The sequence below is a fragment of the Equus quagga genome, chromosome 6 (assembly GCF_021613505.1).
Source record: "Equus quagga isolate Etosha38 chromosome 6, UCLA_HA_Equagga_1.0, whole genome shotgun sequence".
NCBI classification, from domain to species: domain Eukaryota; kingdom Metazoa; phylum Chordata; class Mammalia; order Perissodactyla; family Equidae; genus Equus; species Equus quagga.
In genome coordinates, this window is record NC_060272.1 from 83822271 (window position 1) to 83840486 (window position 18216).

Below are 18216 nucleotides of genomic sequence, written 5' to 3' on the forward strand. Positions count from 1 at the left end.
AGAGATGGAAAGACATTCCATGCACATGGATTGGAAGAATAAACATAGTTAAAATGTCCATACTACCTAAAGCAATCTACAGATTCAACGCTATCCCAATCAGAATCCCAATGACATTCTTTACAGAAATTGAACAAAGAATCCTAAAATTCATATGGGGCAACAAAAGACCCCGAATTGCTAAAGCAATCCTGAGAAGGAACAAAGCTGGAGGCATCACAATCCCTGACTTCAAAGCATACTACAAAGCTACAGTAATCAAAACAGCATGGTTCTGGTACAAAAACAGGTGCACAGCTCAATGGAATAGAATTGAAAGCCCAGAAATAAAACCACACATCTATGGACAGCTAATCTTCGACAAAGGAGCAGAGGGCCTACAATGGAGAAAAGAAAGTCTCTTCAACAGATGATGCTGGGAAAACTGGAAAGCCACATGTAAAAGAATGAAAATTGACTATTCTTTTTCACCATTCACAAAAATAAACTCAAAATGGATCAAAGACCTAAATAGTAGGCCTGAAACAATAAGTCTTCTAGAAGAGAATATAGTCAGTACACTCTTTGACATCAGTTTCAAAAGAATCTCTTTGGACACCATAACTCCTCAGACGAGGGAAACAATAGAAAGAATAAACAAATGGGACTTCAGACTAAAGACCTTCTTCAAGGCAAGGGAAAACAGGATTGAAACAAAAAAACAACCCACTAATTGGGGGAAAATATTTGCAAGTCATATATCTGACAAAGGGTTAATCTCCATGATATATAAAGAACTCACACAACTCAACAACAAAAAATCAAACAACCCAATCAAAAAATGGGCAGGGGACATGAACAGACATTTCTCCAAAGAAGATATACGGATGGCCAATAGACACATGAAAAGATGCTCACCATCACTAATCATCAGGGAAATGCAAATCAAAACTACACTAAGATATCACCTTACACCTGTTAGAATGGCAAAAATATCCAAAACAAAAAGTGACAAATGTTGGAGAGGTTGTGGAGAAAAAGGAACCCTCATACACTGTTGGTGAGAATGCAAACTGGTGCAGCCACTGTGGAAAACAGTATGGAGATTTCTCAAAAAATTAAAAATAGAAATACCTTATGACCCAGCCATCCCACTACTGGGTATCTATCCTAAGAACCTGAAATCAGCAATTCCAAAAGTCCCATGCACCCCATGTTCATTACAGCATTATTTACAATAGCAGAGATGTGGAAGCAACGTAAATGCCCATCAAGTGATGATTGGATAAAGAAGATATGGTATATATATACAATGGAATACTACTCAGCCATAAAAAAAGATAAAATCGTCCCTTTCACAACAACATGGATGGACCTTGAAGGTATTATGTTAAGTGAAATAAGCCAGATAGAGAAAGACGAACTCTGTATGTCTCCACTCATAGGTGGAAGTTAAACATAGAGACAAAGAGAATTGATTGGTGGTTACCAGGGGAAATGGGGGGGGGGGGTGAGGGCACAAAGGGTGAAGTGGTGCACCTACAACATGACTAACAATAATGTACAACTGAAATTTCACAAGGTTGTAAACTATCATAATCTTAATAAAAAGTTAAAAAAATCAGTCTGACATTAGGCAGTAATTTTAGACATCTTTTTAGACAGATGGATGGATTGGAGACATAGATTGCATTATTTTTATATAAATGTGTCCAATATTATTGATGCTACTTATTTACTCCTTTATTTACAAATTGTTTTATCTCAAAAAGGAGTTGGAACAGGGAAACTTTCATTTAATTATTTTATTTTTTTGAGGATCACGTAGGTTCCTCACCACTTTTTACTATGAAAAACTTCAAGCATACAGAAAAATGGAAAGCAAAGTACAGTGAACACCTGTATACACACCACTGAGATTCAGTAATTAACATTTGGCTGTATTTGCATTTTTCCCCCTAAACCATTGAAAGTGAGTTGCCAACATCATGATACTTCATTATGAAGTACTTCAACATGCCTTTCCTGAAATATGGATATTCTCCTACATGGTGCCATTTTTGCTCTTAACGAACTTAACAATGATTTCCTAAAATAATCTAATACAAAATCTATAAGCATCTCAATTGTCACCAAGATGTTTTTATGGATGTTTTAAACATTTGAATCAAAATCCAAGCAAGCTTCATGCAATGCATAGAGTTATGTCTTTTTAGTTTATTTATTCTAGAAAAGTCCCCCATCCCCCGCTTTCACTGTGATACTGACTGTTTGAAAAGCCTGGGCCAGGTGTGTTATAAAATGCCTCACATTATGGATTGTCTGATTTACTTTTTGAAGTCTCATTTAACTTATTTTCCTCTATTTCTTGACTGAAAGTTAGACCTAAAGGCTTGACTACATTCAGATTGAACATTTTTGGCAAGACTACCTCATGGCTGACCCCGTGAGCTTCCTGTTGGGTCATATTGGGGCGGTACCTCGGTTAGTCACACTGGCTGTGTTTGAGGGCTTATTTAAGATGGGGATTGCAAGTTGTGTGTGTGTATGAAATTTAGTTTTGACCGAATTGAATGGAGAAAAGAGAAATTAAAGTTCAACTAAAAGGATTGTTGACTTTCAAATATGTATTTCTTTCACTACAATACTTAGTATTTCTTAAAAGATCCCTCTGAGATTGAGAGGTCAAGAAACATGTTAAAAAGTTGAAGTCATTATATTTATTTTGTAAACACATGTTTCCATTTTGATATTATGGATGACCTCTCTGCCATGAAAGATGAGGACACTGGCACACTTCTTCCCATCTCTCCTCTCTGTGCGTCGTCTTTTATCATGTAGCCTCCTGTTGGGCGATTGTCGTCCTGAGGTTGTCTGACTCTGCTGTGTTTGAATGATACAGCAATCAGCAACAGCCCTTTCACCACAGTGTCTCCATTCCCAACTTCATTATTTTGATTTGACTTCTAATTGTTGGATTCCACTGTCAGGTAGTTTTTTAATGGAAAGTTCACAGCTTCTACTTTAATCATGTTGAACATTGTTTAACAGATTTTTCTGTAACACAGTATGCTTTTAGATCTGAAGATTTGGTTTATTTGTTTATTTTCCTCATGTCAAGGAAACAGATTTGTCTTTTATCTTTGAATCATTTTCTTCTCTCTTTATTGAGTTCTTCACACCTGACACAGCAGTTGGCCCTCTGTGGTGGTATTTGTCTTCCATGTCTGTTTATCTTTGAGAACTTGTCTTTTTCATCTGCATTTACTGTGATTATATCCAGTGTTGGTAGTTCCGTTTTCAGCGGTGGCCATTTAGTTCCACGTTGTTTCTAAATTATTCATGTGGCAGTGTGTTATTTGGTCCTCAGTTGGTTTCCTTAGATCTGTATGCTTCCTTTTCATCTTGTTTGACTATTTTATCATCACAATTTTGAGCTCTTGGTTTATTGATGTCTTCTTCTTAGTAAGGTGTTCTGTAGCCGGAAGCAATTATGAAGAGTTCCTCCTCTTCATGTATTATATTTTCTTCTAGGCTGGGCTCTTTTGTTATTGTTTTACTGTTTGTTTATGTTGTTGTCTTGCATGACATGGTAGGTAGTTTTCTCTGGGAAGCAGACTCTAAGATACAGAGGAAGTAAACTGAGGAATGCTCTTGGGATCCACTCCTATGGGGGAGTGAGGGATGCAGGGTTAGGCAGAGGGAGAGGTTGGGCTGTACTGCGGTCACAACAAAGCCTGACCCAGGGGCTCTGGAGCTGAGATGGTTCTACAGAGTTGTCCAGAATGGGCATGAGGGGCCCTGGCCTTGATTCTCCTGCATAGACCAGTGATTGAAATGCAGGCTGCTATTAGGGAGAGGATGAGCTATTGGCAAGGCAGCTTCAGCTAAGGATGCTCTTGGGCAACTGGGGAATGAGTGCTTCAGTCCAGAAGGGGGTGTCTGGGTGGTACAACCCAGCATCCAGAGTTAATTTTATTCTCCTAGTGATATTGTCCAGACATTTATTCTGTTTTCTCTGATAAGGTAGATGGGTTCTTTATTATCCTCTCACCCTAGCTGAAATGGGTATATTTCCCCCCAACAGAGAGATGGAGAGCTGAGTTTTTTTGGTGATATTCTCCCTTTTTCAGTAGCCTCAGAGAATGTTAAGTATGGTGTGAGGTAGGGGTCAGGATGCTGTATCCAAATTACCCAGTGCCATTTGCTGAAAGACTTTCTTTTCCCTGCTGTCTTTACTGTCATGTTGATCGTGAATCAGGTGTTCCTATCTGTGTGTATCTGTTCCCATCTCTTTTCTCTTCCCTAGTCCTGTTGGACTATTGTTGTGCAAACACCACACTGTCTTGTTTATTGTAAGTTTAAAATGAGTCCTGACGTCCACTAGAGTCATTCCTCTAACTTTGTTCTTCTTTGAGATAATCTTGGGTAATTTTTGCTCTTTGCCTTTCCTCTTAGTTTTAGGATCAGTTTGTCAGTTTCCATAAAATACCTGCTGCTGTTTTTTTCAGAGATTGCGTTGATATTATACATCAGTTTGAAGATAACGTGCCTCATTAGGATATTAAGTTTCCAATCTATGATCTTTATTTAGGGTTTCCTTAATTTTTAAAAAATGATTTATATTTTTGTTTGCAGAGTTCTTTCTTAGAAATCTTTTATTAGTTTTTTTCCTGTATATATTATTCAAAAAACATAGTAGAATGAATCACCATGTAGCCTCAGCAGTTTCAGTAACCTTGTTCCATTATAGAGCTCCTCCACTCAACCCCACTATTTCCCCCCAGGTTATTTTGAAGCAAATTAAAAATATATCATCATATGCATGTCAATATGTATTTCTAAAGGATAAGAAGTTCTCTTTTGTTTTAAAAAAACACCACCCCAATATCATTTTATACCTAAAAAAATAAAAGTAATTCCTTAATACCATAAAATATCCAGTTAGTGTCATTTGATGTTTTTTTGGTGTTATTGTAAATTATGTCATTAAAATATTCATTTTCTTTGTTTCTTGCTGGTATATAGATATATAAATGATTTTTTCATAGATTCATCTTGTATCCAGTAGCCTTGCTAAAGTTATTTGTTAGTTCAAATAACTTATCTGCAAATTATTTTGGCTTTCTGCATACACAACTGTATTGCCTCTTAGTATAAGGGCAGTCTGCCTCAAAGGGCAGTTATAAGATTGCCATGTTTAGCAATGATCAGTTTAAAACTTGAAAAAGACATGAACAAATGGAAAGTGAACAAATTTGATGTTTTCATTGTCTAAGGCTTTTTGATAACTCCTGTCATTATGTATTATAGACTGTCTTCAAATTTTTGTGAGTTGCTCAAATTATTTGTTATTCTGTGTTCTTTGTAGTTTCCCATCACCAGTGATTCTGGGAATTGGACAAGTAAGTGAAAAAAAGAAATTAACCTCATAATTAGTCATAAGTATAACTGATGAAGTTTTAAGAGCTTTTGTTTAAGACTGTGATTTACAAATGTATTCAGCTGGCAGAGGACCAGAGGATCATGGTACTCTTGGTGAAACAGCATGAAATAGTGACACGTTCTGTTCATTCTACAACTTAGGAATGGTTGTATTTGTAGAAAAAACAACTACTTATTTTAACTTTCTTAATTGAATTTAATTGCCCTAAAGCAACGGGCCAGAAGACTGAAAGCCCCGAGGCCTCATGGGTAACAGATGAAGGGGCTGGTGGCTTAGGTAGGGCCTGGAGCACAATTGCCCCACTTGAAGTTGCTCTTGATACTCAGTTTAAACCACCATGCCTGAGAGGAGAAGGGATGGGGAGATGAGGGGAGGCCCACCATGCCCTTATTGTCAGAACCCCAGAGTGTTTCCAAGAGAAGCAGGGAATGAATTCTTACCTCATATCTCTCAGTTTGTAAATGCTGGCACTGATTTCAGATTTTTATAAAACCCTCTCTGGGCCGAACAAAACATGTTTGCAGTTTGCTTCCTGCAGTTTGTGATGTTTGTTCCTAAGTAGAAGGGTGAGCTTTGGATAAGTTTTCAGACCAACCCCATTGGACTGTTTCTGAAATTTTCCGTTAATATTAATTTGTGGCTTGTTTACTCTTTTGGTCATATGCTGGTGATTTCCAGTAGACAAGCAGTAGTAGGCACCAATGATTTTTTGTTTTGTTTTGCATTAATTTATGGGGAGAACAGCTTAAAATTATGAAAATTGTATCTGTTAACTAAATTTTTAACTATGAATCTGGCAAAGACTGCCGTTTATATGATTAAGCATTATTCTGGTTAAGTGTTTTGCTAATATCTTATTAAGCAACATTGAGTTTTGCAACCTCATTTTCTTGCCGAACCAGGTTCGTGTTTGCCCACTGCCCAGAAAGCCAAACACTGAGACAATGAGATTGCAGCAGAGAGAGAGTTTACTCACAACGCAGCCATGTGAGGAAGCGAGAGCATGAGCCTAAAATCTGCTTCCCCAAAAGTAGAGGCTCAGGGATATTTATGGGATGGGGGGCAAGGTGGTCTGAAATGTGGAGGGAGGTGATCGGAGGTGAGGAGAGGTGAGGTCATTGATGATGTACACAAGCATAGTCAGACTTCATGGCTCCATAGGACGCATGTTCACAAAATGGCAGCATTAGCACAATCTGAGGGTGGAGTTTTTAGTCTGTTGATGTCAAAAGGTCACTTATCGGACATCTGCATGGGCCCAGTTGATGAGTTGGTGGTCTCAACGGGCCTGAAGTGCACAGGGGGTTCTAATTCCTGAAAAACAGCTCCCACACCCATTACCGTGGTGACCCAGGCTCCGGGAGATGTTATCTATAGGAGCCTAGTGGGAGTCAGAGAGCATATTGCCTAAGCAGCACAGTTAACAATGGGTGCATTAAACAGCTAAACCTATAATCAGTAATTGCAAAAAGGGAAAAAAACTTTAGTTCCTAGATAATCATCAATGGCTGCTTGCCGGTTTCAATTTTGGGGGAAAATAATAATAAGGAAACAATATGTTTCCTTAAGTTCAAAAATATATTATTTTTATGTTTCAATGTGAAAATATGTAGAAAAAAGCACATTGAAAGATGAGTGACTATGTGGTCATGTGCCCTTTTAATTCCTTGAGGCAGGTCAACTCACTGGCTTGTACTGAATAAAGGTAAAGCCTTTCTGATTTGTAGTTTGTTGGAGAGAGGCCAGTAGACTTAATTTTAAATATTCGGAATTACAGAATATTTAAAATAAGTGTTAGTGTGTTTCTGTAAGAATTATAAAGTAAGTAATAAATACAGACTACAATTATAATTCAGGATGGAGTCAAATTATATAAATCTATCGTAAGTATTAAGTTTGTAAACCATTGGGATTAAGGTTTAGGATCATAATCATTTTGAAGGAGTCCTTAAAGTTTTGCATCCTAACATGGAGAAAATTAAGTTCTAATATTTGCATAGGAAGAGGATATTGACATTTTTAATTTTGTAATGATAATCTGGAGTATTTCTAATATACCTGGTATACTCCAGATGAATAGGATTTGAATGAGACATTTTTGCAGTACCAGCTAGACTGAGGAGAAAAGTAAATCCCTTTTAAAATTTGTTTTTTCTTAATTTGTCTTCCATGTTACAGAAATATTGGACTTTACAAAAAGTGCATTTATGTGTGGAGTTTGCCCCCTCGCCCCACCCTCACACTCACTTTATGAGGGAAGGTGACCATATGCTTAGTCTATGTGAAGTATGGTCCAGGATCAAGTGGCCTCAGCGACTGTGATCACTCTGGTCACTTGGGGACACCATTCCTTTTCTCCTTTTGTCAATGTTCCTTGAGCCCCTTGAGATATGGGTTAGAATATTTGGTGTTATACTTTTGGCCTATGATCCTGATGGAATCCATATAGTGGCAAGAAAAGCAATTTTAATATTGCAAGAAATAGTTTTTTTTTGGAACCTAAAAAATGGATTTCTTTGAATGTATTTCTTTTTGATGAATCCGTTTTCCAGATATTTTGCTGAAGTTTCTCTCTCCCCTTTTCTTTAGATGGCAGCTACCATAATGATACTCTATGTGTCCAAGCTAAATAAAATAATTCACTTCCCTGATTTTGACAAGAAAATTCCTGTAAAGGTATGTAATGAAAAGTACATATAGCTATGATGGAAGATGTGAAAATACCATACAAATTGATCTTAGAGTACAGGTCCATTTCTGTATACACTGTTCTTCCTGACTACATTGGGTAGAAATGTCTTAATAAAGATTTTATATCATTCAGTTATCCATTAATGTAACATAATAATAGTAAAAGTGTGTGCTTAGCAGTTGACATTAAGTAAATACTATGTGTCTTCTGAAATGACAAAGCCCTGTATCAAGGATTGGCAGGCTTTTTTGGTAAAGGAAAAGTTAGTAAATATTTAGGCTTTGTGGGCCAGACCATCTATGTTGCAGCTATTTGGCTCTGCCACTTACCATGAAAGCAGCCATAGATGATATATAAATGAATCAGTATAAGTGTGTTCTAATAAAACTTTATTTATGTACCCAAGAGGTGGGCTGGATTTAGCCATGGGCCCTAGTTTGCTGATCCCTGTTTTAAGTTTTCATTTATAGCTTGATTTGATAAAAGCCATGAGTTGAATGAAAAATACAATTTGATATACAGTCAAGTGCCATGTAACTAGGTTTTGGTCAACAGACCGCAGAAATGATGGTGGTGCCATAAGGTTAGTACCATAGAGCCAAGGTGTGCAGTAGGCTAATACCATCTAGGTTTGTGTAAGTATAGTCTGTGATTTTCACACAACAATGAAATCCCCTAACGACACATTTCTTAGAACGTCTCCCTGTCAAGTGATGCATAACTGTACATAGAAATACATGTTGTTTTTCATGGTGGAACCAGAAACATGAGACCTGCCATTCCTTCCTGGGAATGTGGAACGGAGCTAACTTGTATTCAAGAGTGCTGGGTGCCAGGCATTAGGCCAGGCATTTAATTCTTAGAGCAGTCCCGTACAATGGGTAGTGTTAAATTTGTTATAGTGACATTTGGATTTAAGAAGGTTAAATCAGACTGTCAGTTCCTTGAGGGTGAGGACCTCACATGGCTTGTTCACTGACATGTCTCTAAGGCCTGGAAAAATGCTGGCACCTGGCACTGGATTATTCATCAGGTTGGCTAAGCACATGCTTATGGCATCAACAGGGCCATCTACAAAAAGAGAAAAACAAAATGTTGAAGTATATAGAAGGTATTAACCCAGTCATCATGGGAAAAATTGAAATGTTTTAAAATTGTGGAATTTCATCTCTACATAGAGAAAAAGGCATTATATCTGAATATAGTTGAATGAATAATTACCCTTGTAACCATGCCCCAGGTTGTGAGATCAGACCACAAAATCCTCCTTACCAGCTCTTCTGACTTTTGTAATAATAATTTTCTTGCTTTGTAATTTTTCTAAGTTTGTTTGCATCCCTGAATTATATAGTTTACTTTTGCCTATTTTTGAACTTTGTATAAAGAGAATCAAATTCTATATATTTTTTTGTATCTTGTTGCTTTCACTTGTTATTATGATGGTAAGATTCACCCATATTGTTGTGTGTAGCTGTATTCTTTTATTTTCATTGTATGAATATACTATAATTTACTTACCTGTTTTACGGTTTACGGTAATTTGGGTTGCATCTAGTTTGGGCACCAGAAAAAGAAAAAGCACTGCTCTGAACATACTTATAGTTGGATGTCAGTACACATATACTAGTCAGGTAAGGCTGCCATGGCTTGAACAACAGAAGTGTATTTTCTCACAGCTCTGAAGGCAGGAAGTCCAAGGTCAAGGTGCCAGCAGGGTTGGTTTCTGGTGAGAGTTCTCTTCTTGGCTTGTAGACAGCTGCCTTCTCTCTGTGTCCGCATGTGGGCTTTTCTCTGGAGAAGAGAGTGAGATCTCTGGTGTCCCATCCTCTTCTTATAAGGACACCAGTCCTATTGGATTAGGGCCCCTCCCTTCTGACCTCATTTAACGTCAGTTACTTCTAAAGGCCCCATCTCCAAATACATGCACTGGAGGGCTGGAAAAGAATGAATATGAATTTTGAGGCGACACAGTTCAGTCCAAAACAACACATGCGCATGAGTTTCTCTGGGAGGTATATCAAGGAGTAGAATGCTGCTCCTGGGTGTGCGTATCTTCAGCTTTCATAGACAATGTCAAAGTGTTCTCCAAAGGGTTGTACCAGTCCACACTCCTGACGAAAGTGCATCACAGTGCATGTGGCTCCATATGCTAGCCGATTGTTGGTGTATCGGTCCTTTTAGATTGTGGGAGTCTGGCAGGTGCAGTGACATTTTCTTGACTTTAATTTGCATTTCCCTGGTTACTCATGAGGTTGAGCACCTTTTCATTTTTTGGTGCCGGTTTGGATGTCTTTTGTGAAGTACCTGTTCAGCACTTGTGCCCATTTTTCTATTGGGTTGACGTCTTTTCTTACTGATTCGTGTAGGAGTTTTAAAAAATATATTAATGATAGTCCTCTTGTTTGTTATATGCAGTATTACAGATACATTTTCCCTCTCTGTGGCGTCTCTTTTTATTTTCTTTAGCATGTATTTCTTTATCATGTGTAGGAATCGTAATTTTAAAGTAGTTAAATTTCATCAGTCTTTTCCTTTATGATTCATCACTGTTTTTCTTATTTAGGAAATCCTTCCTTACTCTGAGGTCATGAAGATATACTTCTAGATAAAAGGTATTTAGGTCTTCAGAGTTAAGTCTTAATCTGCCTGGAGTTGATTTTTGTGTATGATGTGAGGTTAATGTCCAATTTCATTTTTTCCCCAGAGAGCACTCACTTTTCGCAGACTCAGTTGACAGGTGTGTCCCTGGTGCTGTGCCACTTGGACCACGCCACTGTGTTCCCATGTGCCGTTCACATATGTGTGCGTCTGTTGCTGGGCTCTCCATGCATTTTCATTGGTCTCTGTGTTGTCTGCACCATCACCACACGGTCTTAATTACTATAGCTTTATGAAAAAGTCTTGCGCTTTGGCGGAGCGAGTCTTTCCTCCTAGTTCTTGGTTCTTCACATTTCTATATGAATGTTAGAAGCAGCTTGTCAAGTTTCAGAAAAAATAACCTTTTGGGATTTTGATTGGGATTGCATTGAAGCTGTAAAGCAGTCTGGGATGAATTGATGTCTTTAAAGTATTGAATCTTTCAATCCATATGTATAACATGGTATACATACCCTTTCTTTAATTGCCCTCAGTAAAGTTTTATAATTTTCTCTATAGAGTTTATTTTATTTATTTATTTTGAGGAAGATTAGCTCTGAGCTAACTACTGCCAATCCTCCTTTTTTTGCTGAGGAAGACTGGCCCTGAGCTAACATCCGTGCCTATCTTCCTCTACTTTATATGTGGGACGCCTACCACAGCGTGGCTTGCCAAGCGGTGCCATGTCCGCACCCGGGATCCGAACTGGCGAACCCCGGGCTGCGGAGAAGCAGAATGTGCGCACTTAACCACTGCGCCACCGGGCCAGCATGTAGAGTCTATTTTTTGTTAGATTTATTCTGAGGTACTTCTTTTTTTTTTTTTTGCCGTTGCATGTATATTTTAAAAATATATTTGGAAAATTAGAGGTGCTTATTTTTGTATTTCTTTTGTATATTATTTTTGTATCTGCAAAATAATGGAATATTAATTGTAATTTATTTGTAGTTTTGGATTTTTTCTAGATTCGCAATCAGGTCAGCTGCAAAAAAATGACAATTTTGTTTTATTCTTTCCAACATTCTAACTTTTACTTCTTTTCACTTGCCTTGCTGTATAACATAGACCCTTTAGGACGATGTTGGTAGAAATAGTATTACTGGGCATCTTTGATCTCAGAGGGAAAGCTTTTAACATTTCACCATTAAGTATGTTGTTTGCTGTGGGTTTTCTGTAGATACCTTTTATCTGTGTTCTAGTTATCTTTTACTGCATAACTTAGTGACTCAAAACAATAATCATTGTATTATTTCTCACAGTTATTGTGGTTAAGGAATTCAGGAAGTTCTCAACTGGGCAGTTCTGGCTTAGGGCTTCCATATAGTTGCAAACAGACAATGGCAGAGCTGAAACAATGGTGATGTGGTTAGTGCAGCTGGGGGCTGGTCACTCATCTCTCTCTAACTGTAATCTCAGGTCTCTCCATGTGGTCACGCGTGTAGGCTAGTTTGGACTTCCTTACAAAATGGTAGGCTCAGGGGAGTCAGAATGGTTGACAGGCTGGCTGAAGTCTTCAAGGTGAGTGTCCCAGCAAGCAAGACCCAAACTGCGTTCCTCTTGATGACCTAGCCTCAGAGGTCACATGGCATCATTTCAGCTGTGCTCTATTAGTCGAAACAGTGCCATCTAGTTCTAAGAGGAAGGGACATAGACCCTATCTCTGGATGGAAGGGAATGTCAAAGGCACATTTTAAGAGTATGTGGGATGGGAGATATTAGCACAGCCGTCATCTCTGTGGAGTTGTCTGTTTCTCTTGATATTTCTGTCAGGTTTTTGTTTTGTCTTGTTTTTATTTTATGTGTTTTGAGGCTGTATTGTTAGGTGCCTAAAAATTTAACTAGTTCAGTCTTCTGGGTGATTAAAGTGTTTAATTATATGAGGTGGACCTCTTCTGTTTCATTTCTTTTAGTGTTACCCTGGAAATTACAACAGGCACAGCTAACTTACCAGATTCTCGAGTTGACTAGTAAATGTATCCTTCCCTCAACAATGTAAGGATTTTTCCTCCATTTACTTCTCCTCCCAACTTATATGCTCTCGTCAGAGCATACTTGGCTTGTCACCAAGTTCTTTAATATTCTATTTAAATCTCACAATACGTTTATATTTTCTTTTGAAAAAACCCTTAGTGCTTATTTATATTTACCCACAGATTTACTGCTTCCTTTGTTTTTCTTTCCTTTTTGCATTTCACACTTTCCATTTTCCTCCTGATTGAAGTACCTCGTTTAGAATTTACTTTACTGATGGTCTGCTTAAATTCCTTTAGTTTCTGTTTATCTGACAAAGTCCAAGTTTTTACTTTGTTTTTGAAAAATATTCTTGTTGAGGGTGGAATTCTAGTTTGGCAGAGCTTTGAAGATGCACCTCTGCTGTCCTCTGGCACCACTGTTTCTCTCTGGGTTTCTGTGTCCCCTATGGTTTTGGCCTAGGGATTGATTCCTCACTATCTTCCCAGTTATTCCATGCTCTTTTGAAGGTTTTAAGTTATTTTAGCTAGTATTTTTAATTGTTGTCAGCTGGGAGATTAGCACAAATAATGTAGCCCACCGTTACCAGAAACTAGAAGTCACTATTGTTTTTATTTTGAATTATATGTATGGAAATAGAGGCAACTGATTCTTTTCAATGCCTAAGACCCTGTGAAGTTGGAACATCACCAGCTGTGTTATTGTTGAGTGATTTGTAGGCTGTTAGCCAGAATGTTGACAAATAAAGGGGAAGATCCTGGATCTTTTAGCGTCTCTTCCGTGTATCTTCTTCCTTGAAGAAATATCCTGATCATAAAAAATTCTATAACTTTTTTTTTGTAGATGACACATAGTATTTCAAAATCTTTCAAAGGATGTCTTGTCTGAGTTGCATGCTTAGTGTCTGTTTAGTGGAAAAAGAAATGTTGGACTCACCTTGATAGCTACAGACTGTTAGATCAGGTAAAAAGTTCTTAAAATTTATTGCTTGAACTTATGAAAGGATATGTATTTTTTCCACTTACAGGAGACTAGGACTTAATGTTTGTCTGTTCCTAACAATCTGTCTCTTGACAATCAGCAAATAATTCAGGAGCTCAGAGTTCAGTAAAGCTAATTCAAGTGAAGGGTACGGTGTTTGACTTTGGTAGCTATTTAATCATTCTAGGCATTTAAAGCAAATAAAGTAACTCCAAAGTAATTTGGCTGGTATACACAACTTTTTGAAAGGGTCACGAACTGTGTGACATTCCAATGAGAGATATGACCCTTTGCCTTTGTCCAGAAAAATGCATATAGGCGAAGATAACAGAAGTTTGAACGCCTCCCAGGCCTCCTGAATCTCATGCATAAACTATAAATACCCATCTTCAACTCACCAACCCACCAACGGGAGAGGTGCTCTTTCAGAGCGTTCCTTTAGGGAAATAGTCTACTAATGTGGGCAAGGTCAAGATTTCTGTTTCTATCCAGCCCACACCCCCACGCCCTGCCCACCCATGATTATGGATATCACTGCCCACCTAATTGTTTTGATCACCTGGAGGAACTTGTGAATGTTGTTTGGATTCTGGAAAATTCACAGTCATTGCAGGGAAAGGAACTCAGAATGATTTGCTTAGTGATGGGGTGTGAATGTCACCATTTTTATATATGAAGGAAAATGCATTATTGGAGTTCTAAACAAATCTTCTTTCTTTTTTTTATTGAAGCTGTTTCCTTTGCCTCTGCTGTACGTTGGGAACCACATAAGTGGATTATCAAGCACGAGTAAATTAAGGTAGAGTGTGGGGTCGTGGGGGACGAGGTTCTTCCTTTGCTTCTGTTGGTACAAAAGACCAGGTTTGAGTTTTCATGATACTGCTTGGGCTACATATAGGAGAGAGTAATATTGAATAATTTAAGAAAATAAGGTAGAGTTTTTACTTTAATTTGATAATGTTTTTAGAAATGTTAAAAGCCAATATTTTTTTCCTTGTGTTTAAGCCTGAGCATACAATGTGAGATCTGTAGAAATCGAAATAAGGAAGATTCACTTACATGCATATGGTTCTGTGTAACTTCTGGTGTCGTCACAGTTTTATAAAAGCAGAATATTCTGTCAGATTTGGTGTACGTCAGATTTGGTACAGGGAAAAATAAATGGCAGATGTTATTTTCAAGTGTGTGCCATACACTCCTGAAATTTGCATCTGTATTTATTTTAGGGTCCTTTGATTGACTGCTTTTATTAAAAGTAACTGTACAAAATGAAAATAGAAATGTAAAAAGACCAAGCCGTCCTTTAAATTGGAAAATGTGGTGTGAAATATGTAGCCTAACGAACACACATTAGGATCACCACCTTTGTGACAAAAACGTAAATAATGAGAAAATAAAGTTTGTGCAAAGGGTGACAGAAATGGAGGAAAACCTGTTTGTATGGTGTGGGTGGCGAAGAGGCAGGTTGGAGGTGGACCAGAAGGAGAAGGTGTGTGAACCTGAGAAATGTGAATGGAAGCCTGTCGCCTTTCACTCGTGTTTGGAAGGACAGGTTGTGGGTGTGAAAAACAACAGGTGAAATATTGTTTTTAGTTATATATTTTGGTCGGCTTGTTGTTTCCTTCTGCACGTAGGACAATCAGTGTTCCTCAGATTTGCTTTAAAGCGCCCTGTGGCAAATGTTGTTGCTGTTCCCACGTGTCCTCTTGGCCTGACTGCGTTCTAGAACACGTGTTCTAGAACACTTCTCTACATACAGTTCAGGCTGGCTGAGATGAGGGCTTCTCAGGTGCCATGGGGGCTTTCTGGGAGAAGAGGGGGAACCAGCAAATGACAACTAGGAGGAAGAAGGAAGGAAGATTGCTTATACATGGTGTCATGTAGTGTATTCCTCTATCCCTGTAGTTTCCATAAACTGGTAGTTGGTTCCAGAGGCTTGATCGGAATCAGGTTCAATTTTCCAGGCAATATCAGTTTATTGGTGATGTTGAGTTCTTTCTACTGCATTACCCCACATAATGTTTTATCTCATTTTTAATGATATTAAGATCAATTCCACTTTTTAATGATTTTAAGGAGTCAATCTTGTCCCTTCATTAGAAAGTTCCCCGTCAATCTTTCACCTAAGGGTTTTAGCATCCACTGATGATCATTGTCTAGATCCATTATTTCATTACAAATTGCAAATTGGTGATTTTTTAACTATATCACCCTTCCTGTGTGTATTGTCTAAACCTCAATAAATACAAACTTTCACCATTTCACACAGGAAAAGCAGGATAAAACCTTTGTTTATAAATGTTCAGAGTAATAAATTAGTGTCCCGTCACTTTCAATGGTGACCAATGAGAGTGGTTTTTTGTTTCTTTTTTACTATCATTATGAACTCTTGAGTTTTCATTTATCGATGCAGATCCTTTATCAGGTATGTGTTTTGCAAATATTTTCTCTCAGTCGGTGGCTTGTCTTTCCATTTTCTTCACACTGTCTTTCAGAGCAGAAATTTTACATTTTAATGAAGTACCAGTATCTTTTTTTTTTTTTTTTTGGTGAGGAAGATTGGCCCTGAGCTAAAGTCTGTGCCAATCTTCCTCTGTTTTGTAGAGGATTTTATATTTGGTGGGACACCACCACAGTGTGACTTGACAAGTGTTATGTAGGTCTGTACCTGGGATATGAACCTGCGAACCCTGGGCTGCAGAAGCGGGGTATGCGAACTTAACCACTACGCCACCAGGCCGGCCCCCCACTATCAATTTTTTCTTTCATGGATCATGGTTTTGGTGTAGTATCTAAAAGCTCATCACCAAACCCAAGGTCACCTAGATTCCCTCCTATTCATTTTCCAGAGGTTTTATAGTTTGTATTTTACGTTCAGGTGTATGATCCATTTTGAGTTAATTTTCATGAAAGATGTAAGACCTGTGTCTAGATTCAGTTTTTTGCATGTGGATGTCCAGTTGTTTGAGCACCATTTGTTGAAACAACTGTCCTTTCTTCATTGAATTGTGTTTGCTCCTTTATCAAAGATCGGTTGACTGTGTGGGTTTATTTCTGGGCTCTCTAGTCTGTTCCATTGATCTATTTGTTTCGTTTACTTTGTTTCAATTCATTAGAGAAATGATTCTTTTGAGGCTCAAATTGTACCATCTCAGGCCAGCGGGAGCCCCTTTCAGTTGGCCCCTGTATTCTGGGGGCTCCAGCAGTCTTTACTTCCTTGCTTTCTGGCACGTGATATCCCAGGCTTATCTTGGATTTTCCTGCTATTTCTCCAAGGATCCCCTGGCTATTTCCAGCGTTGACTGAGGCCACAGTCTGGGTGCTGGATATATTTTAAAGGAAGATCTAATACAATATCCTGATGAATTGCATGTGGGATATGAGAGAAAGAAAAGAGAGAAAGATGACTTGATGGTTTCTGCTCTGATGAAGTCGGGGAATGGGATTGCCGTTGATTGGGTCTGTACCTGGGAGTAGGATTGCTGGGTCATACGGCTATTTTGTGTTTACGTGTGAGGAACCGCCAAACTGTTTTCCAAAGTGGCCGCAACATTTTATATTCCCACCAGCTCTGTATAAGGGTTATAATTTGCCTGCATTCTTGCCAGATGTGTTGTTGTTGTTTTGATGATAGCTATTCTAGTGGTTGTGAGTTGTTCTCTCATTGTGGTTTTGATTTGCCTTTTCCTAATGACTAATGATGTTGAGCATCTGCTTATTGGCCATTTATGTAGCTTCTTTTGCCTACTTTTTGATAGGGTTATTTATCTTTTTGTTATTGAGGTATAAGTCTTCTTTATAGATTCTAGAAACAGGTCCCTTATTATATATGATTGCAAAACTTTCTCCTATTTTGTGGCTTGTCTTTTTACTCTCAACAGTGTACTTTGAAGCACAAAAGTTTTAAGTTTTAAAAAATTTAATTAGTAATTAAGCTAAAATATACCTAACGTACAATTTGCCATTTTGGTGGACTCTCTTTCTTGAGTGTACAGTGCAGGGGCGTTAAGTATGTTCACAGTGTTGAACAACCATCACCACTATGTCCAGAGCTTTTTCATCATCCCAAGCAGAAACTCTGCACCCGTTAAACAGAAACTCCCCATTCCTCCTTGCCCTCAGCCCCTGGTAACCTTTATTTTACTTTATGTCTCTATGAATTTGCCTATTCTCGATATTTCATACAAGTGAAATCATATAATATTTGACCTTTTATGTCTGGCTTATTTTGATTAGCATAATATTTTCAGGGTTCATCCATGTTGTAGGATGTATCAGAATTTCATTCCTTTTTAAGGCTGAATAATGTTCTGTTGTATGTATATGTCATGTTTTGTTTATGTATTTATAAAAGTTTTAAATTTTGATAAAGTCTAATTTATCTGTTTTTTCTTTTGTTGTTTGTGCTTTTGATATTATATCTCAGAAGACTTTGCCTAACCCAAGGTCGTGAAGATTTACTCCTATGCTTTCTTCTAAGAGTTTTAGCTCCTCTGTTTAGGTCTTTGAC

At 37.9% G+C, this 18216-nt stretch overlaps 1 protein-coding gene across 8 annotated transcripts in view; it reads left to right on the top strand.

Annotated features, from left to right (window-relative positions):
* Positions 1-18216, top strand: part of SLC35D2 (solute carrier family 35 member D2) — a 57169-nt gene that overhangs the window by 6086 nt on the left and 32867 nt on the right. For 7 of the 8 annotated variants that reach the window (XR_006889082.1, XM_046664511.1, XM_046664513.1 and 4 more), the window contains 3 exons: positions 5351-5384; positions 8015-8101; positions 14438-14505. The exons of the other annotated variant lie outside the window; for it this stretch is intronic. Coding sequence is in view for 6 of the 7 variants with exons in the window: in XM_046664511.1 (XP_046520467.1) it covers positions 5351-5384; positions 8015-8101; positions 14438-14505 (189 nt within the window). In the remaining variant the exon portion in view is untranslated. The remainder of the gene's footprint in view (positions 1-5350; positions 5385-8014; positions 8102-14437; positions 14506-18216) is intronic. 8 annotated transcript variants of the gene reach the window in all.